This window comes from Callithrix jacchus, chromosome 4, assembly GCF_049354715.1.
Source record: "Callithrix jacchus isolate 240 chromosome 4, calJac240_pri, whole genome shotgun sequence".
In the NCBI taxonomy this organism is placed as follows: domain Eukaryota; kingdom Metazoa; phylum Chordata; class Mammalia; order Primates; family Cebidae; genus Callithrix; species Callithrix jacchus.
The window spans coordinates 125255639-125280296 of NC_133505.1; the positions used below are offsets into that span (position 1 = coordinate 125255639).

At 39.5% G+C, this 24658-nt stretch overlaps 1 protein-coding gene across 7 annotated transcripts in view; it reads right to left on the bottom strand.

The window, feature by feature from the left end:
- MCM9 (minichromosome maintenance 9 homologous recombination repair factor) overlaps positions 1 to 23838 on the bottom strand; it is a 146189-nt gene extending 122351 nt beyond the window's left edge. For 4 of the 7 annotated variants that reach the window (XR_013534507.1, XM_002747021.7, XM_008994957.4 and 1 more), the window contains exons 1-3: positions 23586 to 23838; positions 20460 to 20778; positions 1628 to 1944 (exon numbers count right to left, since the gene is read on the bottom strand). Coding sequence is in view for 6 of the 7 variants with exons in the window: in XM_002747021.7 (XP_002747067.4) it covers positions 1628 to 1944; positions 20460 to 20763 (621 nt within the window). In the remaining variant the exon portion in view is untranslated. Of the gene's footprint in view, positions 1 to 1627; positions 1945 to 20459; positions 20779 to 22629; positions 22709 to 22979; positions 23199 to 23277; positions 23393 to 23585 lie in introns of those variants that run through there. The other 3 variants (XM_035296589.3, XM_078369987.1, XM_054254372.2) reach the window with 3 other exon arrangements.
- Between the last annotated feature and the right edge of the window lie 820 nt (positions 23839 to 24658).

A 24658-nucleotide genomic window follows, 5' to 3' on the forward strand; every position in this document is an offset into this window, starting at 1 on the left:
CAATTTAATTATAATGGGGCTTTAAGTAATTTTTCTTGAAAACTATGCCTACTATCAGTTTCAGAATTCACTAAATAAAACACCGACATGGAAAATATCTCTAAATATAATCTATATAAGCTACCTTGCAGGTGGTCAGAGTAAATGTATGCTCCAACTACTAAATTTAATAAGAAAGTTAACTTTTCTAGAAAAGAGGGGTATTTCTTTCCTGACCGCTAATCAAAAGGCCTGGGACAAATTGCCCAGTTCCTATGATTACTCCTTAGTAATAGAACCCTAGTTTTATTCCATATGGATACGTGCCTAATACAAAGACTGTTATTTCCCAGGCTCCCTTGAACATTGAACACTATGGTCATATGATGGAGTTCTGACCAATGAGATATCATAAGTAGACAATGCAGGAGACTTGTGAGGAGACTGCTTAAGTGGAGAATTGGTTAAGTGACAGGCACTTTTGTCTATTGTTCTCTGACTACAATTCACATGTGATGGAGTTGTAGCCAGCATCCTGGCCCCACAGCCAACCATCAGAAGAGAAACCATGTATTAAGAATGATTGAGGCCAGGTGCGGTGGCTCATGTCTGTAATCCCAGTACTTTGGGAGGCCGAGGCAGACGGATCACCTGAGGTTAGGAGTTTGAGACCTGCCTGACCAACATCGTGAAACCCTGTCTTTACTGAAAATACAAAATTAGCCAGGTATGGTGGCATATGCCTGTAATCCCAGCTACTTGGGAGGCTGAGACAGGAGAATCGCTTGAACCCAGGAGGCAGAGGTTGTAGTGAGTCAAGATCATGCCATTGCACTCCAGCCTGGGCAACAAGAGTGAAACTCCTTCTCAAAAAAAATAAATAAAAGCATGGTTGAATAGAAAAATAGAGTCTGAGTTCTCAACAATGAACTAGTCTTGAACTGCCTATCTCTTACTTACTTTAGGTAAGAATAAACCTTTGTGTTCAAGCTGCAAGCAAATGAGAATCAGGCTCACCCTTATTTGTTTAAGAGTGTTTACAAATACTTCATTTAGCACAGCAAATAACATTGGATTCAAACTCCAAATCCTGTGCACTCCACTGTGATTTTTATTTTTATTTTTTTTTAGAGACAAGTTATCATTCTGTCAACCAAGCTGGAGTGCAGAGGCACAATCCATAGATCACTGCCACCTGTAATCATGAACTCACATAATCTTCCTGCCTCAGCTTCCTGAGTAGCTAGCTGCAATTATAAGCACAAGCAGCCATGCCTTGCCGCTCTAATGTTTAACCATTTAAGCATTAATTAATCTCCTATCCTTTAGTTAAGAACATTACTTTTCTTCTGTTCTTCTGTTAAGAACAGCTAGGGTAGAGTTCTTAAATATTCATTTCTTTAATTTTAACATAATTAAGTCATTTCACAACTTTCTTATCAATACTCTACCTAAAAAGGATGATGACTGCATGGTTTCTAAAAACTATATTCAGATATACATGGAACAGTTTCAAGCTTGATCTTCTACAAAGTGATAACACAAGTCCATTTGTATCCATTCTGTGTTTCCTAATCCCACCAATGTGCCCATAGCTGAAAAACATTTCTTTAAATTTGTTATTTATCTCATTTATGTGATCATTTACCTGTTCCTGAATTTTGATTTCCTGGTAATCTCTACACCTGGCTGGAGATGAAGACAAATCTGAGAGGCACGTGAATTTAGAGGAATCACAGCTCTCCAAGCTGGGACATGAGGATGGCCGGCAAAAGGTGTAATACTGCTCAAAGTCAGCCTTGACGACAAATCCATACTTGCATTTATTACACATGTAATCCCGCTCAAACTCCAGAACCTTCACCAGACTTGTTCGAATCACTGTCCCAGTGACAGATAAAAAGTGTCCCACATCCTTAGTTTTAGGTATGTGTTCCCTCACCAGCTCAGGACAGACAGGTAAACCTGACAGAGAAACAAACAAAAAAACCAGCATCAACTTTAAATCTTGAGATTTTACTCTGAGGGATATATTCTTCTCCTATTTCCTGAAAGATGAATTTTAACTTCAGGGGAAAAAATGATTGCATTTTACTAAGAAAAAATCAGATCATCAACTCTATTGAGAAAAGAATTATTTCAAATAACAATTACCTGTAGAGGTTTTTTTAATCCAGACCCTGCACAATGAGTAGACTGTTTTAAAGCACGTAGCTAGATGCTATAATAACAAAGATTTTTAAAAAGGACTTATTTTCACAAGAGGGCTCTCAGTAGGCTCTAAAGTATATAATTGTAATGGAATTTAACAAAGAATATATTGCTGCTTGCCACACATAAAATCAACTGATGACTCTTTAGTAAAGCACGAAGCAGACTGATAAAGAGATGGTAGCCGGATGACCAAAGAGTTCCACACTAGAAAGTTACTTTTTTTAGTCAGACTCAGCATTTACATAAATATGATAGTGTTTTGGAGCCCTGACTTATCTAGCAGTTTACCCACAACATCACCTTATCCTTTAAATGCCTTGTGCTTTTCAAAAAACAGGCAACAGAAAAGGTGCAAAATGCCAAAGAAAATCCTGACTTAGTCTGGGCACCATGGCTCACACTTGGGAGGCAGAGGCAGGAGAATCGCTGGGGCCAAGGAGTTCAAGACTAGCCTGGGCAACACAGTGGGACCCCATCCCTACAAAAAATTAAAAAATAAGCTGGGCATTTAGGGGCATGCCTATCGTCCCCGTAACTTGGTGGGACTGAGGTGGGAGGATCTCTTGCGCCCAGGGGGTCAAGGCTGCAGTAACCATGGTCACATCACTGAACGCCAGTTTGGGCAACAGAGCAAGACCCTGTCAAAAAAAAAAAGAGAGAGACAGAGGGATGGAAGGAGGGAGGGAGGGAGGGAGGAAGGAGAAACAGAGAAAGAGAGGAGAAGAGAAGAGGGGAGGAGAGGGGAGGGGAAGGGAGGGGAAGGGAGGGGAGGGGAAAGGAGGGGAGGGGGAAAATTTTACGTAGAAATTCCCTCTTTCTCATGTTTGGCTACAACACACCATCCAGGTGGAAAGTTGCTGGCTGTGATGATTAAAGGCTAATTCCTAACAGGTTTATTGGGGTAACATTTGTTATGCTGGTTCAAGTCTCCTGTCTTGTCCTCAGTACTTAGTGGTTCAAAAACCAGGTAAGTATGCCTACTGAAGGCCCATCTATCGATTGTCCAGACCATGAGAAATGTCATAAGAGGACTCATTATACCTCAAGTTTCTAAGGTCAGCATATTTTCTCCTGGTTGATACATTCATTCTGAAAGCCAATCAGAAGGTAGTTTAGGAAGTATGAGGGTAAAAAGCAAATTAGAGTAACTGAATGTTTAAGGTGTCAGGCTATGTTAACCTACTGTTACAGGTTACAAGTCTACAGATAGACTTGAATCTTCTCCGTTGGTCGGCTGAAACTCTCTCTCCACACACTGTAGACTCTATAGACAAACAAGGTGGCCATTGCCAACGTTTGCCCCATGACTACTTTTTCTCTTCTTCCAAGACTGACTTGCCCATTTTCTAAGGAACGTATTCATTATTTACGTTAATTCAGATCGCATCATATTTTGCCATTAAGGGAGTCATACTTTTGGTTCATATTCCAGAATGTTAAAAAACAAGAAACAGCCCAGAGGTCTAGCTCTCGTTTACCTGGGCTTAACTGGAATATATATTATGGTAATACATCTTAACACTGCTCCTAGATTCTTAGTTACATTTATCTTGCCCCCACAAGAATACTTAAAAAAAGATGAATATTTTTTAATAAGATATAATTCACATAACATAAAATTTACCCTACAAAGTATACAATTCAGTGGTAATTAATATATTCACAATATTGTACAACCATCACCTATCTAATTCCAGAACATGTTCACAATTTCAGAAAGAAACCCTATACCAAGTAGCAGTCACTCCCCATTCTTCCATAACCCTAGCTGCTGGCAACCATTGATCTACTGGTCTTCATGAATTTACCTATTCTGGAAATTTCACATGTAGATACTTCATGACTTACAATAGGGTTACATCTCAATAAACTCATCGTAAATTGAAAATGTTGTAAGTTGAAAGTGCATTTAGTACACCTAACCCACTGAACATCATAGCTTAGCCAACCTAGCCTACCTTGAATGTACTCAGAATACTAATATTAGCCTACAGTTGGGCTAAATCATCTAACACAAAGCCTATTTTATAATTAAGTGCTGAATATATCATGTCATTTATTGAATATTACACTAAAAGTGACAAACAGAATAATTTATGAGTACTCAAAGTATGGTTTCTACTGAATCACTTTCACATAATCATAAAGTCAAAAAATTATAAGTCAGGGATATCTGAACAAAATCATACAACATGTGGTCTTTTAAATCTGGCTTCATTTACTTAGAATGTTTTCAAGATTCATTCATGTTGTAACATATATAGTACTTCATTCCTTTTATGGCTAATATTCCACTGTTAAGATATACCATATTTTGTTTATTCATTTATTAGTTAATGGACATTTAGGTTGTTTCCACTTTTTGGCTATTACAAATAATGCTACTACAAGCATTTGTATGCAAATTCTTGTTTGAACTGTTTTCAATTATCTTGGGCATACACTTAAGGAGTAGAATTGCTGGGTCACATGGTTATTAAAATAATTTTATTTTTATGTGTGCCATCACTAAGTGCACTCTATTATACATATACAGAGGGATACTCGAGTAGAAAATATGATAAATAACCCAATTTGATTCTCAAAATACAAACAGAATGTACTAACAGTTACTTCTAAGAAGATAAGGAAAGTAAAAAGGAGAAAAAAAATTGGTTCATGAAACTTACTTTAACAGTAATTCCTTGGGTTTTTGAAATATTCATTCTCTCTTCCTTGGTCCCAAAGAAATATCATTTTTGCCTCACATTTCTAGTTCCCTCATCTCAGTTCTGCTTCAGATGCAAATTGATTATTCAGTTTAAATTATATAGTCAATATAGTAAAAAAAGAAAAACTACTTACTTGAGAACCACATTACAGAAAATGTGGTGTTACTCTGATGTTATGCATAACTGAAGAATGCCCAATAAGACTTCAGACTGCCTAGCATAATTTAGAAGTCTTTGGATTTTCAATGTAATGAAGTAATATATGAATGAATTCTTACATAATATAAACTGTGTAGACAGACACTGTTATTTTTGGCTTAAAAACAAATTTTCGTTCAAAAACAAAGCTATGTGTAATTTAATTGTAGTTTTATTCCCAGAAAGGTATAATTTGATAGTGTTTCCTACTGTAAACAGCACCTTAGAATGGAAGAATAAAACACCATGTGCCCCATTGCTTCTAGAGTAACCCGAGCAATACATAATGAAGGCCAAATCTCCTTTGCTTTTACCCTTCTGTGGCTTGCCATAGATCTAAGAATAAGGAACCAAATCTGGACTGGACTACAGGGCCTTTTGTGACTGGCTTCCTGATTTATCAAGACTTCTAAGCACTTTTTCACATACAGTGCTTCCTTTGTCTCAGGGCTCTCCTCTTCATTCTGCTCCTCAAAAATCCCCACACTAAGAAGCAATGCAATGATTAAAATTATAGACTTGGGCCAGACACAGTGGCTCACACTCGTAATCCCAGCACTTGAGGAGGCCAAGGTGGGCAGATCACCTGAGGTCAGGAGTTTGAGACCAACCTGGCCACATTAGTGAAACTCCGCCATCTCTACTGAAAACACACAAAAAAACATTAGTCGGGTGTGGTGGTACACAACTGTAATCCCAACTACTCAGGAGGCTAAGGCAGGAGAATCGCTTGAATCTGAGAGGCAGAGGTTGCAGTGACCCGAGACTGCACCAGTGCACTCCAGCTTGGGCAACTGAGCAAGACTCTGCCTCAAAAAAAAAAAAAGAATACAGACTTGAGCCAGAATGTTTAGGTTTGAGTCACAGCTCTGTCACTTACTAGCTGTGTGTCCTTGGGCAAGTTGTGACCTCTCAGATTTCTCATCTATAAAATAACAACAGAACCTATCACATTGGGTAATAAGAAGACTAGAAGAATTCATACAGGCTGGACACAGTAGCTTACACCTGTAATCCCAGTACTTTAGGAGGCTGAAGCAAGAAGGATCACTTGAGGCTAGGCATTCAAAACCAGCCTGAGCAACACAGAGACTCAGCTCTACAGAAATTTTTTTTTTTAATGGATTTACCTATTCTGGAGAGTTCATACAAATGGAATCATATTCTATGTGACATTTTTATGCCTGTATTCTTTAACTTAGCATGTTTTCAAGGATTATCCATACTTTAGCATGTGTCTGTACATCATTTTTTTGTGATTGAATATTTCATTGTATCGATATACTATATTTTGTTTATTCATTCATCACTTGGTATGTGTTTGGGTTGTTTCTTCTTTTTTTGGCCTACTGAGCTCTAAAGCTCTGTTCATTTTTCTTTTTTTTCTGCTGTTCTTTTTCTTTTTTTTATTGCATTTTAGGTTTTGGGGTACATGTGCAGAACATGCAAGATAGTTGCACAGTTACACATGTAGCAGTGTGATTTGCTGCCTTCCTCCCCTTCACCCACATCTGGCATTTCTCCCCATGCTGTCCCTCCCCTATTCCCCACAATAGACCCCAGTGTGTGATGCTCCCTTCCCTGTATCCATGTGTTCTCATTGTTTATCACCCGCCTATGAGTGAGAATATGCGGTATTTCATTTTCTGTTCTTGTGTCAGTTTGCTGAGAATGATGATCTCCAGATTCATCCATGTCCCTACAAAGGATACGAACTCAAAGGAATCATTTTTGATTGCTGCATAATATTCCATGGTGTATATGTGCCACATTTTCCCAGTCCAGTCTATCATCGATGGGCATTTGGGTTGGTTCCAGGTCTTTGCTATTGTAAACAGTGCTGCAATGAACATTCGTGTTCATGTGTCCTTATAGTAGAACAATTTATAGTCCTTTGGATATATACCCAGTAATGGGATTGCTGGGTCAAATGAAATTTCTATTTCTAGGTCCTTGAGGAATCGCCACACTGTCTTCCACAATGGTAGAACTAATTTACACTCCCATCAGCAGTGTAAAAGGGTTCCTATTTCTCCAAATCCTCTCCAGCATCTGCTGTCTCCAGATTTTTTAATGATCGCCATTCTAACTGGCATAAGATGGTATCTCAATGTAGTTTTGATTTGCATTTCTCTGATGACCAGTGATTATGAGCATTTTTTCATGTTTGTTGGTCTCATGTATGTCTTCTTTTGTAAAGTGTCTGTTCATATCCTTTGCCCACTTTTGAATGAACTTGTTTTTTTTCTGTAAATCTGTTTTAGTTCTTTGTAAATTCTGGATATCACCCCTTGGTCAGATAGGTAAACTGCAAAAATTTTTTCCCATTTTGTTGGTTGCCGATTCACTCTAGTGACTGTTTCTTTTGCCGTGCAGACGCTGTGGAGTTTGATTAGGTCCCATTTGTCTATTTTGACTTTTGTTGCCAATGCTTTTGGTGTTTTGGTCATGAAGTCCTTGCCTACTCCTAGGTCCTGAATGGTTTTGCCTAGATTTTCTTCTAGGGTTTTTATGGTGTTAGGTCTTATGTTTAAGTCTTTAATCCATCTGGAGTTAATTTTAGTGTAAGGTGTCAGGAAGGGGTCCAGTTTCTACTTTATGCATATGGCTAGCCAGTTTTCCCAACACCATTTATTAAACAGGGAATCGTTTCCCCATTGCTTGTTTTTGTCAGGTTTATCCAAGATTGTATGGTTGCAGATATGTTGTGTTGCCTCCGATGCCTCTGTTCTGTTCCATTGGTCTATATCTCTGTTTTGATACCAGTACCATGCTGTTTTGACTACTGTAGCCTTGTAGTATAGTTTGAAGTCTGGTAGCGTGATGTCTCCCGCTGTGTTCTTTTTACTTAGAATTGACTTTGCTATGCAGGCTCTCTTTTGGTTCCATATGAAGTTTAAGGTGGTTTTTTCCAGTTCTGTGAAGAAAGTCAATGGTAGCTTGATGGGGATAGCATTGATTCTGTAAATTACTTTGAGCAGTATGGCCATTTTCACAATATTGATTCTTTCTAACCGTGAACATGGAATGTTTCTCCATCTGTTTGTGTTCTCTCTTATTTCCTTGAAAAGTGGTTTGTAGTTTTCCTTGAAGAGGTCCCTTACGTTCCTTGGTAGTTGCATTCCTAGGTATTTTATTCTCTTTGTAGCAATTGTGAATGGCAGTTCGTTCTTGATTTGGCTCTCTTTAAGTCTATTATTGGTGTAAAGGAATGCTTATGATTTTTGCACATTGATTTTATATCCTGAGACTGCTGAAGTTGCTTATCAGTTTCAGGAGTTTTTGGCCTGAGACGATGGGGTCTTCTAGATATACTATCATGTCATCTGCAAATAGAGACAATTTGGCTTCCTCCTTTCCTATTTGAATACCGTTTATTTCTTTTTCTTGCCTGATCGCTCTGGCTAGAACATCCAGTACTATACTGAATAGAAGTGGTGAGAGAGGGTATCCTTGTCTAGTGCCAGATTTCAAAGGGAATGCTTCCAGTTTTTGCCCATTCAGTATGATATTGTCTGTTGGTTTGTTGTAAATAGCTTTTATTCTTTTGAGATACGTTCCATCAATACTGAGTTTATTGAGGGTTTTTAGCAAAAAGGGCTGTTGAATTTTGTCAAAGGCCTTCTCTGCATCAATTGAGATAATCATGTGGTTTTTGTTTTTGGTTCTCTTTGTGTAGTGAATTATGTTTATAGACTTGTGTATGTTGAACCAGCCTTGAATCCCCGGGATGAATCCTACTTGATCATGGTGGATAAGCTTTTTGATGTGCTGTTGCAATCGGCTTGCCAGTATTTTATTGAAGATTTTTGCCTCTATGTTCATCATGGATATTGGCCTGAAGTTTTCTTTTCTTGTTGAATCTCTGCCGGGTTTTGGTATCAGGATGATGTTAGTCTCATAAAATGATTTGGGAAGGATTCCCTCTTTTTGGATTATTTGGAATAGTTTCAGAAGGAATGGTACCAGCTCCTCTATGTGTGTCTGGTAGAATTCGGCTGTAAACGCATCTGGACCTGGGCTTTTTTTGTATGTGGTAGGCTCTTAATTGCTGCCTCAACTTCAGACCTTGTTATTGGTCTATTTATAGTTTCAGCTTCCTCCTGGTTTAGGCTTGGGAGGACAGAAGTGTCCAGGAATTTATCCATTTCTTCCAGGGTTACTAGTTTATGTGCATAGAGTTGTTTGTAATATTCTCTGATGATGGTTTGAATTTCTGTGGAATCTGTGGCGATTTCCCCTTTATCGTTTTTTATTGCATCTATTTGGTTATTCTCTCTTTTTTTTTTTATCAGTCTGGCTAGTGGTCTGTCTATTGTGTTGATCTTTTCAAAAAACCAGCTCTTGGATTTATTGATTTTTTGAAGGGTTTTTTGTGTCTCTATCTCCTTCAGTTCTGCTCTGATCTTAGTTATTTCTGGTCTTCTACTAGGTTTTGAGTTTTTTTGATCTGGCTCCTCCAGCTCTTTCCATTTTGATGATAGGGTGTCAATTTTGGATCTCTCCACCCTTCTCATGTGGGCACTTATTGCTATATATTTTCGTCTTGAGACTGCTTTAAATGTGTCCCAGAGATTCTGGTATGTTGTGTCTTCATTCTCACTGGTTTCGAAGAACTTCTTCATTTCTGCCTTCATTTCATTGTTTATCCAGTCAACATTCAAGAGCCAGTTGTTCAGTTTCCATGAAGCTGTGCGGTTCTGAGTTAGTTTCTGAATTCTGAGTTCTAACTTGATTGCACTATGGTCTGAGAGGCTGTTTGTTATGATTTCAGTTGCTCTGCATTTGCTGAGGAGTGCTTTACTTCCAGTTATGTGGTCAATTTTAGAGTAGGTGTGATATGGTGCTGAGAAGAATATATTTCTGTGGATTTGGGGTGGAGAGTTCTGTAAGTGTCTATCAGGTTTGCTTGTTCCAGGTCTGAGTTCAAGCCCTGGATATCCTTGTTAATTTTCTGTCTGGTTGATCTGTCTAATATTGATAGTGGAGTGTTAAAGTCTCCCACTATTATTGTGTGGGAGTCTAAATCTCTTTGTAAGTCCTTAAGAACTTGCCTTATATATCTGGGTGCTTTTTGAGCCTTTGTGTATCCGTGCCTGTGAGATGGGTTTCCTGGATACAGCACATTGATGGGTTTTGGCTTTTTATCCAATTTGCCAGTCTGTGTCTTTTGATTGGTGCATTTAGCCCATTTACATTTAGGGTTAATATTGTTATGTGTGAATTTGATCCTGCCATTTTGATGCTAGCTGGCTGTTATGCCCATTAGTTGATGCAGAATCTTCATTCTGTTGATGCTCTTTAGCATTTTGTATGTTTTTGGAATGGCTGGTACTGGTTGTTCCTTTCTATATGTAGTGCCTCTTTCAGGAGCTCTTGTAAAGCAGGCCTGGTGGTGACTAACTCTCTGAGTACTTGCTTGCTGGCAAAGGATTTTATTTTTCCTTCACTTCTGAAGCTCAGTTTGGCTGGATATGAAATTCTGGGTTGAAAGTTCTTTTCTTTAAGGATGTTGAATATTGGCCCCCACTCTCTTCTGGCTTGTAGGGTTTCTGCCGAGAGACCTGCTGTGAGTCTGATGGGCTTCCCTTTGTGGGTGACCCGACCTTTCTCTCTGGCTGCCCTTAGCATTTTCTCTTACATTTCCACCCTGGTGAATCTGACGATTCTATGCCTTGGGGTTGCTCTTCTTGTGGTAATCTCTGTATTTCCTGGACTTGAATATTGGCCTGCCTTGCTAGGTTAGGGAAATTTTCCTGGGTAACATCCTGAAGAGTAATTTTCCAGCTTGGATTCATTGTCTTCGTCACATTCAGGTACACCTATCAAACGTAGATTAGGTCTCTTCACATAGTCCCACATTTCTTGGAGACTTTGTTCATTCCTTTTTGCATTTTTTTCTCTAATCCTGGCTTCTCATTTTATTTCATTGAGTTGCTCTTCGACTTCTGATATCCTTTCTTCTGCTTGGTCAATTCGGCTGTTGAGACTTGTACATGCTTCACGAAGTTCTCGTGTTGTGTTTTTCAGCTCCTTCAATTCACTCATATTCCTCTCTAAGTTGTCCATTCTTGTTATCATTTCCTCAAATCTTTTTTCAAGGTTCTTAGTTTCTTTGCATTGAGTTAGAACATGTTCTTTTATCTCATGGAAGTTTCTCATTACCCACCTTCTGAAGTCTGATTCTGTCATTTCATCACACTCATTCTCCATCCAGCTTTGTTCCCTTGCTGGTGAGGAGTTGTGGTCCCTTGTAGGAGGCAAGGTGTTCTGGTTTCAGGTGTTTTCCTCTGTATTGCACTGGTTTCTTCCCATCTTTGTGGATTTATCCACCTGTCGTCTGAGTAGTTGCTGATTTTCCAATTGGGTCTCTGAGTAGATGTCCAGATTGTTGATGATGAAGTATTTCAGTTTCTTAGTTTTCCTTCTAACCGTCTGGCCCCTCTGCTGTAGGACTGCTGAGGTCCACTCCAGGCCCTGCTTGCCTGGGGAACTCCTGTAGCAGCTGCGGAACCATGAGGGTTGCTACCAGATTATTCTTCTTCTATCTTTGTCCCAGAATGATGCCCGCCAATTGTCAGTCTGATCAGTCCTTTGTGAGGTGACTCTTTGGATATATGGGAGTCAGGGAGCTGCTTGATGAGATAGTCTGTACTTTATAGGAGCTCAAGTGCTGAGCTGTGAGCTCTGTTGTTCATTCAGGGCTGCCAGGCAGGTACGTTTAAGTCTGCTGCAGCAGAACTCATGAAGCCCCCCTTTTTTTTTCCTTAGGTGCTCTGTCCCGGGGAGTTAGGGCTTTATTTATGAGTATCCGTTGTGCTGTCCTACCCAGCGAGGAGGCAGTCTAGTCACTGACTGCCTGTAGTGGCTATGCTGAGCTGCCGTGGGCTCCACTTTGTTGCCATGTGTAATTCCCTGTAGTCCTGTTTATATGGGTATGGTTAGAACTGCCATGGCGATGGTGGCCTGCCTCTGTAATGGCGGACTCTCTCTGTTATGGCCGGTTGCCTCGGCAACAGCAGGCTGTTTCAGCAATGGCAGAGTACCTCCGTAGGGGTCGAGTCCCTCGGTAATGGCGGACGCCCCTCCCCCACCGAGCTGCACTGTCCTGGGTTCAGCTGTGCTTGCCATGAAAATCTCAACCCCGAGCGTTTCCAATTGCTGTTTTGTTTGTTTTTGTGGGGGTGGGACCCGCTGAGTCTGATCACCTGGCTCCCTGCCTCAGAACCCTTTTTTTTTTTTTTAAGTTGAACAGTGGACTCTCTCCCAGGTGTTCCAGTTGCCTGCTCAAAGGGCGCCGGGATCTGTGTCATTTCCCACGCAGTGACCCACTGCGCCGGCTGAAACAATGTTGCTGCCCAGGAATCTCCTGGCCTGGCTTTCTGTTTAAGTCCCGTTTAATCAGATGAATGTGCTAATCTACCTTCCAAAATCTCCAATTGCTGGTTTAACAGGGCAACCGAACCAGTGTATTTTGTACAGAGTGCCACTGCGCTGCAACCCCGGCCCAAACAGCCATGCCGGCCCAAACTGCCTCAATGGCTGCCTGTGGGGCTCCTACACCTGGGAATCTCCTGGTCTGTGGGCAATAAAGATCCATCTGGAAATGCAGTGTCCACTCACCCTCTGTGCGTTCACTGGGAGCTGCAATCCTGAGTTGGTCCTACAGCGCCATCTTCCTCGCTCCTTGAAAAAAATTTTTTAAATAGCCGGGTATGGTGGCACATACCAGCTACCCAGGAGGCTGAGGTTGGGGGGATCACTTGAGCCCAGGAGTTGGAGACTGTAGTGAGCTAAGATTGTTGTGCAACTGCATTCCAGCTTAGGCAACAGAGACCATGTCTCAAAAAAAAAAAAAAGTATTAATACACGCAAAGTTTCTGAGAAAATTACTTGGCATATAGCAAGCACTATGTAAACATTAATTCTGGCTGGGTGCCGTGGCTCATGTCTGCAATCCCACTACTTTGAGAGGCCAAGGTGGGTGGATCACTTGAGCCTAGGAGTTTGAGACCAGCCTGAGCAACATGGCAAAACCCTGTCTCTACCAAAAGTACAAAAATTAGACAGGCATGTTGGTGGGTGCCTGTAATCCCAGCTACTTGGGACACTGAGGGAGAAGGATGACTTGAACCCAGGAGGTGGAGGTTCAAGATCATGCCACTGGACTCCAGTATGGACAACAGATTGAGACCCTGACTCAAAAAACAAAACATTAATTCTTATATATATAATTTTTCCTCCTTAATGAAATCTTTACTTAACCCACTTCAGCTTAAATACCTTCTTTTATGTGCCTTAATACATAGTTCTTTTCTTTCCTTTTATTTACAAGTTAAACAAAAGATTTAATTTATTATACTTCCACTCTAGAACATAAACTCCATGGGTAGGAAGAAAATGGTAGATTTTATTCACTGCTGTAACACCAGAACAAGCAGCATGCTTTATAACTAGTGAACACTCAAAAATATTTGAAAGATGAAAGGCAAGGAAAGGAGGGAATAGATGTGAGAGATAAGAAGGAAAATATATCAGCATGGAGACCAGTTAGATATAAGGTATAAAAAAGAGGGTGGAATTTAGAGTGACTACTAGTTCCCTAGTATCATTAACTAAGCCAGGGAATTATGTACTGCACATGGTAGGCAATCAATAAATATCTAAGAAATACTATTTTTAAAAATCACAACTATGAGTTTTAATACACCTCGTTTCCAAGAAGACATCTGATCAACAATATGATATTTCAATGCAGACCTTAAGATTCTGGCTAAAAAACAAACCAATAGAGCTGGCATCTGTTGCTATGAAGGTGGCAGCTGAAGCGTAGGTGCAGGATGGATACCACCCCATCAGGAGGAGAATGCAGGATCCAATGGCCAAGTATGAACCTGAAGACTCAACACCTAATAGGCAAAGGAAGAGGCCCCTACAGAAATAGAAAAGCCACAGTCACACAGGGAGGAAAGGGCAGGAGAGTGCTGTCAATGGAGCAATAGCTGGAGTTTCATAAAGCCAGAAGAGTCAGTACTGCCAATCCCAGCAGAGAATAATAAAAGGAAAATACTGAAGTATCCCTCAGTTTGGCCATGTGGAAGTTACTACAAATGCTGGAGAGGGAAGTTTCACTTTGGTGAAAAGGATGAATGGGAGCAGTTACGCTGAACAAGGAACATATTTTGCCAAAACATTTGCTTATGAAAAGGAGATGGATGAAGGAAAAAGGGGAAGAGAGAGTTGAAAGACAGGTCTTTTTTTTTTTGTTCAGTAAGTGGTATCTGGAAGAGAGAGAAAATTAGACGTAAGTTCCAGAAGGAATTCATAGTCATCCCTGACACTATCCACCACACTGCCACAGTTGCTATGCGTCCCCAGCATTTTGACCTGATGGGCTGGCTTAATTCACACAACCTAGCCTACCCAACTTCTTACACTGATTCCTTAGTCAACCTCTCTAACCTCTGGATACAGGTTAATGTCTCATCTAAATCAAGGTTCTTGATTAGAGGTCATGGCTGGGCTTTTGTAAAGCCCAGGCTGCTTAAAATTCAGGCAAAAACTTATATCCGTACACATAACTACAGTTTTTAGAGAGGGACCATAACTCTCTCAAGCTATAATCCAGAAGGACCATTAATTTATTTTTTAATTTTTAATTTCTGTGGACATGCAGTAGTTGTATATATTTGGGGGTATATGGGATATTTTAATACAGGCATATAATGTCAGAGTAAATGGGGTATCTATCACCTCAAGCATTTACCCTTTGTGTTACAAACAACCCAATTATACTTTTAGTTATTTTTAAATGTACGATTAAGATTTTTTGAAATTATAGTCACCTTGTTCTGCAAGCAAATACTATATCTTATGAATTCTATTTTTTTGTACCTACTAATCATGCTCACTCCCCTCACCACTTCCAACCCTCTGGTAACCATCATTCTACTCCCTATGTCCATAAGTTCAATTGTTTTAATTTTTAGGTTCCACAAATTAGTGAGAATATGCAAAGTTTATCTTTCTGTTCTTGGCTTATTCCACTTAATGATCTCCAGCTTTATCCATATTGTTGCATATGACAGCATCTCATTCTTTTTTATGGCTGAAGAATATTCCATTGTGTATATGTACCACATTTTCTGTAACCATTTATCTGCTGACAGACACTTAGGTTGCTTGTAAATTTTGGCACTGAAAATAGTGCCGCAGTAAACATGGAAGTGCAGATACCTCCTTGATACACTGATTCCCTTTTAGGGGGGTACATACCAAGCAGTGGGATTGCTGGATCATATGGTAGGTCTATTTTTAGTTTTTTGAGAAGCTTCCAGGTTGTTCTTTATAGTGGTTGTACTCACATTCCCACCAACAGAGTACAAGGATTCCCTTTCTCCACATCCTCACTAGCATTTGTTACTGCCTGTCTTCTGGATAAAAGCCATTTCAACTGGGGTAAGATGATATCTCATTGTTATTTTGATCTGCATTTCTCTCATGAACAATGATGTTCAGCATCTTTTCATATACCTGTTTGTCATTTATATGTCTCCTTTTGAGAAATGTCTATTCAAATATTTTGTCCATCTTTTAATCGAATTATTAGATTTTTTTCCTATAGAGTTGTTTGAGCTCCATATATATTCTAGTTGTTAAGCCCAAGTCAGATGGATAGTTTTCAAATATTTTCTCCCATTCTGTGTTGTCTCTTTACTTTGTTCATTGTTTCCTTTGTTGTGCAAGAAGCCTTTTAACTTGATGTTATCCCATTTGTCCATTTTTCACTTTGGTTGCCTGTGCTTGTATGGTATTACTCAAGAAATATGGGCTCAGGCTAATGTCCTAGAGATTTTCTCCAATGTTTTTTTGGAGTAGTTTCATAGTTTGAGTTCTTCAAGTGAACTCTTTACTCCATCTGATTTTATTTTCATATATGATGAGAGATAGGGGTCTAGTTTTGCTCTGCTGATTATGTATATCCAGTTTTCCCAGTACCATTTATTGCAGAGACTGTCCTTTCTCCAGTGTATATTCTTGGCACCTTTATCAAAAAAGAGTTCACTGCAGATGTATGGATTTGTTTCTGAGTTCACCATTCTGTTCCATTGGTCTATTTGTCTGTTTTCATGCAAGTGCCATGCTATTTTGGTTACTACAGCTCTGTAGTATAATTTGAGGTTAGGTAGTGTGATTCCTCAAGTTTTGTTCTTTTGCTCAGGATAGCTTTGGCTACTTTTCTGGATTTTTTGTGATTCTGTATAAATTTTAAGATTTATTTTTCTATTTCTGTGAAGAATGTCATGGTATTTTGATAGTGATTACACTGAGTTTATAGATTGCTATGGGTAGTATGGACATATTAACAATATTGGTTTTTTCAATCCATGAACATGGAATATCTTTCCTTTTTGTGTGTGTCTTCTTACATTCCTTTCACCAATGTTTTATAGTTTTCATTGTAAAGATCTTTCACTTCTTTGCTTAATTCCTGGTGTTTAATTTTCTTTGTTAACTACTGTAAGTGGGATTATTTTCTTGATTTCTTTTCCAGATGGCTCACTGTTGGCATACAGAAATGCTACAAATTTTTATAATTGATTTTGTACCCTGAAACTTTACTAAATTTTTTTTATCAGTGGTAATCATATCATCTGCAAACAAGGATAATTTGGCTTTCTTTCCAATCTGGACACTATTTCTTTCTCTTGTCTAAATGCTCTACCACGACTTTCATTACTATGTTGAATATAATGGTGACAGCAGGCATCCCTGTTGTATTCTAGATCTTAGAGGAAAGGCTTTCAGTTTTCCTCCTTCAATATGAGACTCACTATAGGTCTGTTGTATATGGTTTTTACTATGTTGAGGTATGTTCTTTCTATACCAAGTTTTTTGAAAGGGATATCGAATTTTATCAAATGCCTTTTCAGCATCAATTGAAATGATCTTTTTTTTTTTTTTTGGTCTCCACTCTGTTGATATAATGTATTACATTAATTCATTTGCTTATGATGAAGCATCCTTGGGATAAGTCTCACTTGTCTTGATGAATGATCTTTGCAATGTGTCGTTGAATTTAGTTTGCTAATATTTTGTTGCAAATTTTTGCATCAATAGAACCACTTACTTAAATCCTTAGTCTCATATATTGACTTTGACATCATTTCCTCTAACAATAAAAGGGAGTTACGTTTTGGGAACAGTCACTAAATCTCCATCGACTTCCTCTTTAACTTAATAGTAATGCCTCTCTTAACTCCTCTTTATGCCTTTGGTCTCAGACTACATCCTTCAAGATCTCCCCCAAATGCCATAACAACGTAATAGTGACATTCATAGTCACTTATTGCCCATACCACCCATTTTTGGCCTTAATTGCATATTGCTTTGCATTGTTCCTTATCTATTTCACATTTGGAGGATAGAGTCACTTCTTGAGATCCTTTTCATGCCCTTCTGCCCAGCCTTGTGCTTTAATAAACACTTTTGTTTAAGGAAAAAAATTAGTGAAAAAGGGGGGGGTTCCCACTACTTCTCGCCTCACCTCTACCACACATCTCGCCTTAAATCCCCAGTCCAGAACAAAATGTTGTTTTTTGGGGTCTTTTTTTAGAGACAGGGTCTCGCTCTGTCACCCAGGCTGAAATGCAGTGGTGCAAAAATGGCTCCCTGCTGCCTGGGACTCCTGGACACAAGCAATTCTCCCATCGCAGCTTCTCAAGTAGCTGGAACTATGGGCATGTGTCACCAAACCCAGCTAATTTTTTTTTGTAAAACAAAGAAACAAACAAAAGCAGGTAGGGGGAGGTCTTGTCATCTTGCCCAGGCTTGTCTCAAACTCCTCTAAATCTTCTCATTTAGAAACTCTGGTGGTGGACCCAGAAATCAGTGTTTTAACAAGCTTTCCAGACTCTGATGCCCACTAATGTTTGAGAACCAATGCTTTAAATAACACATGAATGCTGTTTTTTTCTTCTTTCTCATTTACTCTGGTCCTAACTGTGCATGCTGAACACCTTTCATCTAAAACACTGGGGATACCAAGTAAACTTTAGGCTAATAAAAATCCCAGAAGACAAAGAAATAATGTAGGTGTAAGGATAAAATTCAATGCATATCACAGAAAAACAAGCCAGAAACTGTATTATATTCCTAAGGAAACTGAACCACAGAGGCATCCTGGGTTTTAATAATTAAATGCCTTGCTTGAGTACAAGATGGAGGTGCAATCTACCAAAACCAGACTATTCTTATCCCCTGATCTTTCACACATACTCATCCTGCTTTCAACACCTCCATCCCTCCCTGGCCTTAACTTCTCTTCTTGACACCTTTGGTAATCCCACCAAGAATGCACTCTTACTCTGTGAGCTAATGTATCTTACACAAATCTTGAGTGAGGCATGCATCATACATAAAAGTTGCCATTAATCCCCTCTACAATAGTGCTTAATAAGTACACATGCATATATCTGTAGGCATGCATATACCATCTGGTAAATATTTGACTGTATAACCGTCTGCCATACAGCCCTGAGTTTTTTTAAAAAGGGAACAACTATAATTCAAGGAGATGTGAAGAAAAAATAAATAAATAGAAAAAAAAAAAGGAACAACTATATTCCTTTTGGTTTCCCAACATCCTAATAAATGCCTACTGATGTATGTTTAGTAGTAACATAATGTGTAACTTACTTTTTCAGAGAATTGAAAAAATAAGCTAAATTTACCTGAAACTGATAGGGTCACTTAGGCAGACAGGATTGTATTACTTAAACTGAGCATGGAAAGGTATCTGAAAATAATGACAGCCTAAAACTATTTCCTGAATGCCATTTCAACAACACTAACTAAAGCCTCCCTTACTAGTCCTTTAGCAACCTTATTAAAAGGAAACATTGGCCAGGAATGGTGGCTCACACCTATAATCTTAACACTTTGAGAGGCCAAGGCAGAAGGATCACTTGAGCTTAGGAGTTTGATACCAGCCTGGGCAACATAGTGAGGCTCCATCTCTAATTTTAAAAAAAGGTGAGGGGAGACCCTTTTTGTTGATCCCACCAAAAGATTATCTACTATCCTGATGCATAACAATTAATAATCTTCATAATTTATTCCAGCAAGTTTAATTGCAGATAATGTTTTTCATTTAAATAAAGTATTTGGTCTTCTCGGGAATCTTAACTTGCCTCCAAGAAGTTCTTCTATAGCAATTCCAAACCTTTTTGGAACTGGGGAAGCATTCTTTTTGATTATAAATCCCCACTCTACTCAAATGTACTATAAATATTTACCAAATGTTTGGTAAATATTTATTTTTAAATAAAAGGGTATGTACGTTTTCCAACTTAATCATAGACTGCCCTCAATATTCTGGACCTGCTTTTAATTTTACCAAATCCTTCTTTCACATAAATAGAATGAAGCTGTACCAGCCTTTATTAATTTACAAAATAATGGCATATTTAATTTTTTTTAATTGGAGAATTAACAGGGACTCTACAGGTGGTTTGCTTGTAAAGAAACTGAGGCTCAGTTAGATAAAATAACCTACTAAGTCTCCCAGGTTAGGCATATAGCTTTTAAATCCAATTCTTCTTTCACCACACCATGCCTTCCAAGAAATTATTTCCATGCAATGAACTAAATAAAAACTGTTACCCTATGATGTCACTTTTTTCTATAATTCTTAATTCAACTCGATCCACCTGCCTTAAGAAAATCACTTTTAAAACAGAAAGTGAGGGGCAGGAATTCCTAGAGGCAGGAATTCAAGGACACAGCTTTGCCATCAAAAGTTGCTGACTGCTCCATGGCAGTTTCTTAACAATTAAGAAGCTTAATCTCTCGTGCATTCAACAAAAATGTATTAAGTAACTGGTAGGTAGACAGCACAATGCTAATACTGATATATAAAAATAACTAATTTCCTAAAATAATTTTGAAGATCCCTGAACAGGATCTACCACTTTTCAACTATTTCCTAAAATAGTTTTGAAGATCCCTGGACAGGATCTACTAATTCTTTGTATTACCAATTCTTTCATTGTTAGTAACCACAAAAGCTCATAAAGCTACTTTGAATTATAATTTTATAAACAGACATGGAAATATGTAAACACACAAATATACTGTTGTCTCCACACATTCTCCCTCCCCTCAGTGGGCATGACTCATACTTCATGCCCACAGAACACAATTATTATTCTGCTCTAAAAGAAGTGACCATCAACTATGTAACAGATAAATATTTTAAGTATAAATATCAATTATTTCTTAGTGTTCTGAATCTAGTATATTTTCTCAAAAGCTTTCTAGAAGATAAAATGGCAGTAAAACCCTTAAGTGATTTACCTGATATCCTGGTATGAAGATTCTGCTTCATGGAAACACCCTCAGGCTGTGAAAGGGACTGGAGAATTGTGAAGGCTGACCTTCGCAGTGCACTATCAAAAACTGTAAGCACTTCATTGGGGAACATGTTGAAATATTCCCCAATTTCCATGTTGGTCTCAAAAAGGGTCATGGCATTAACCACAACTGGGTAATGAGCATCTTCATCCCTTTCCTTCAAGATTAGAAGAATGTCATTCTTATGGTATTCCGAAACATATGACTCAAACACCTGACCAACCAGTGTAACTTGATCGCTGTTCATCTTGAATCTAGGTAACTAAAGAAAAAAAAAGGATATTATATATTTGATATTCAAGATGTATACACAATTTAACAAAAACGATTGGTTATAAATCACACTGGCTTTGGGTCATAATATAATCACAAAATAATATCTGAATTCAAATCTTAACGAAATCTTAACTATCTGTTACAGTCATAGTACATGTACTTTAAAAATGAGTGAAGTCAAATGTAAGTCAAAGAACTATATTGATACTGATTATCAAAATCTAAAATGGTTCAAAGCATTTCACATATGTTTTCCCAAAATTTCCTTCATATTAACCCTGTATTAATATATAGGCATGCACCTAATAACATTTCTGGACTGCACATTTAAAGTGGTCTCCTAAGTTTATAATACTGTATCCTTATTGTACCTTTTCTATGTTTAGATACATAAATACCATTATGTTGCAACTGCCTACAGTATTCAGTACAATAACATGATGTACAGGTTGTAGCCTAGGAGCAATAGGCTATACCACATACCCTAGGTGTGTTGTAGCTGTATCATCTAGGTTTGTGTAAAAACACTCTATGATGTTCACTCAAGGACAAAATCACCTAATGACAAATTTCTCAGAATGTATCCCCATCATTAAATGACATATAATGGTATTTATTTTATATAATATATGTAAGAGGCCACATTCCATACACACACATTTGCTCTCAAATATTAAAAAATCTTAAACATATCTTTTGGCTTAAGTCACTAACAGTGGAGTTCTTTGTAAGGGTCCTGGTTCTAGGTTTCGTTTATACAAACAGTGAATCATTCTTTTGCTTTCTCTTTCTCTCATTCTTCAGTTAGACAACACACTCATGTGTATTCTGCTATGTAACTGAAACACATACCATTAATCAGATTGACAGCCAGTTCTGACACGAATAATTAATAGACTCTCTTTAGAAATTCATATTTGGAAGTGAATTTGTTTCCTACTTTGTTTCTTACTCTAGGAAATCTACTGGGTTCTGCAGAAACAGCTGTCAACAATATAAAGAAAACAAACACTGGAAAGGAAAAAAACACTGAGTCTTCAAATAATAAATTATTGAAAATAAATACAGCATATACGATTACTTTATCTCATTCCTTTGGCATTCTATTAGAGTATGTATCTGCAAATAAAAAGCACCTACCCCCATACTATCTTCATGTATACAGCTGGATAACAAATCACATATGTATAAACCCAATTCAATGTTCATTTCCTGATATCTACCATGTACAAGGCACTATGCTGGCAAATAAAAAGTATAGTAAAAGGTTCTCTATGTCCTCTGAGATCCAAGGGACAAATAAAATGAAACCGTGCTCTATCAGTTGTCAAAAATGAGAAATGCACAAGGAGAGGGATGCTAAATTTAAATGAGGTGGTGATCCCAGAAGTGGCACTGGACAGTTACAAACAAGCTGTCCAAAAAAGAAACACTTATTTGGTTTGGAAAGAAACTGAGCACTGGAGAAGAAGTGTACTTAAATTTGACTTATTTCATTTGTCCAACATTTACTGTACTGGGTTCTATAGATATAAATATTAAAAGAGATTGCTATAAAGTTCGCAGTTTACCATCCTAAGTATGTGTTTTACATGTTTGCTATATTTTACTTTCTCTGAGAACCATACAAGGTGTGAAAGGTGTAGGAAGTGTATACCACAGTTAGGTCAAGAATGCTGACAACTATAGGAGGCCAGGGTGAGAGTACGAATGAGTAAATGTATATCCAAGACAATGAGTGGAAATAAATTATGGCCACCATGGTAATTTGGTTTTGGTTAAGCAGTATAAATTCAGCCGAGTGTAAAGCAGAAAAAGTACTTGGGAAGGTACTAACCAGGCAATATTTCCACAATGTGGACTCCGCCAAAAAAATCTGGACTCCCAAGACTGGTTACAAGACAATCACTATGATTCTATGAAAACATATTAAGTTTAGAGCCACAAATTTAGCAATTTGAAAAACAGCTTCATACAAGGCAGGAAAAGGGCAGCAGCAGAATTCAACGTTCAAATTAAGGTCAGATTAAATTTCACCCAGTTAGACCAGCATTTCTAAGGTTATATGACCCATCTTTCTTGGAAGTAGCATTCCCTTTCAACATCTGCGCAAAACTGACCAATCAGCTGTGTTCTAAGCAGTTTGCTAACTCAATAAACGTACCTACTACCCACCCGGATACCTACTGGAGGCACTTTTTGTTTTGAGGTGCGTCATTTCACAAATTTCAAGTTCTCTTTCCTTTTCTTATTGAATATTTGGGATCAAAACAAGATCATTTGCTTTACTACGTCCTCCTGACCACAGCGAAGCGTCGAAAAGAAGAAAGGAGAGTGCCTAACTGCACTGGCATCCCCCAGCTGTCCCAGGGAATCACTGCAGCTCCGCCCCGCCCGCCTGCACCTGTCGGGAGCCCCGCCCTCTCGCGCGGGCTGGCGGGACACGAGCCCTCGGCCCCGCCCCACTCCCTCCGCTCCCTCTCACCGCGGGGGCGCGCCATTTCGCGCATCCTCCCGGCCGCTCGGCCGCCCCAGGGACGCCTGGCAAACGTGGAGTCGCTCGTTTTCGGAGGCATGCTTTCCAAACTTTCTAATTCACAGGGTCTCTGCACGCAGCCCCTGCTCTACGACACCTCGGCAATCTCTGACACTTCCCGGGCTCTTTTCCCGGGCAGTTCTCGTGTCTGTCCGGTCCCAGAGTTGAATAGTTTTTGAAGAAAGGAGACTTGAGTGAGACTTGGGACTAACCGGAGAAAAACGTAACCGCGAAAGGAGGAGGCGACTATCACTTACTGGCTGTGTCAGAAGTTGCCGGAACGCGGTGCTCCCGAGGCCGAGGGGCGCGTTAGTCTCCGGCGGGAGAAAGCTGGCGGGGCGGGGCACGCGCGTGCGCTTTGCCGCTGGAGGCGCCACCGACCGCGGGGACGCGCGGGCTCTGTCGGGCCGCCTAACGCCTGCGGCTCTGCCCCGGCCTGCGCGCTCCACCGACGCCGGGCCGCGCACCGCCTCAACTTCCCTGCCCCGGCGGCTCTTCCGGCTGAAGACTAGGCAGCCGGGCTGGACGGAGCGGGCGGGTTGGGGCGGGGCCAGGAGGGTCCGGGGCGGGAAGAGGGGCGGGATCCTAGTGTGACCGCAGGCTAAGTGGAGAGAGCTGGGCTGTGCGGCGGCACGAATCGAATCGTAGGGTTTGTTTTTGGTCTGTCCGAAGAATTTGCCTAACCCAAGGACACAGAGGATCTCTTCTGTGTTTTCTGACACAAGTTTTAGAATTTTAGGTTTTGTATTGAGATATGTGATCCAATTAGAGCTAATTTTTGTATATGGTGACTAGTATGGATCTTTTCTTTTTTTTGCATATGCATAGTGTCATTTGTTCAGAGAGCTTTTTCTCACTGAATAGCTTTTGCACCTGTGTCAAAAATCAGATGTCCCTAAAGCGTCAGTTGTGGGTCTAAGACTTTCTATTCTGTTCCGACAATTATTATATTTCTCTCTCCAAAAATACCACACTGTCTTGATTCCTGTAGATTAATTAAGAGTCTTAAAATCAGATCGTGTGGCCGGGCACGGTGGCTCACGCCTGTAATCCCAGCACTTTGGACGGCCAACGCGGGTGGATCACGAGGTCAGGAGATCGAGACCATCCTGGCCAATATGGTGAAACCCCATCTCTACTAAAATATAAAAAAATTAGCCGGGCGTGGTGGAGTGCGCCTGTAGTTCCAGCTACTCAGGAGGCTGAGGGAGGAGAATTGCTTGAACCCGGGAGGCAGAGGTTGCAGTGAGCCGAGATCGCGCCACTGCACTCCAGTCTGGCAACAGAGCAAGGCTCATCTCAAAAAAAAAGAAAAGTAGATCGTGTTTGG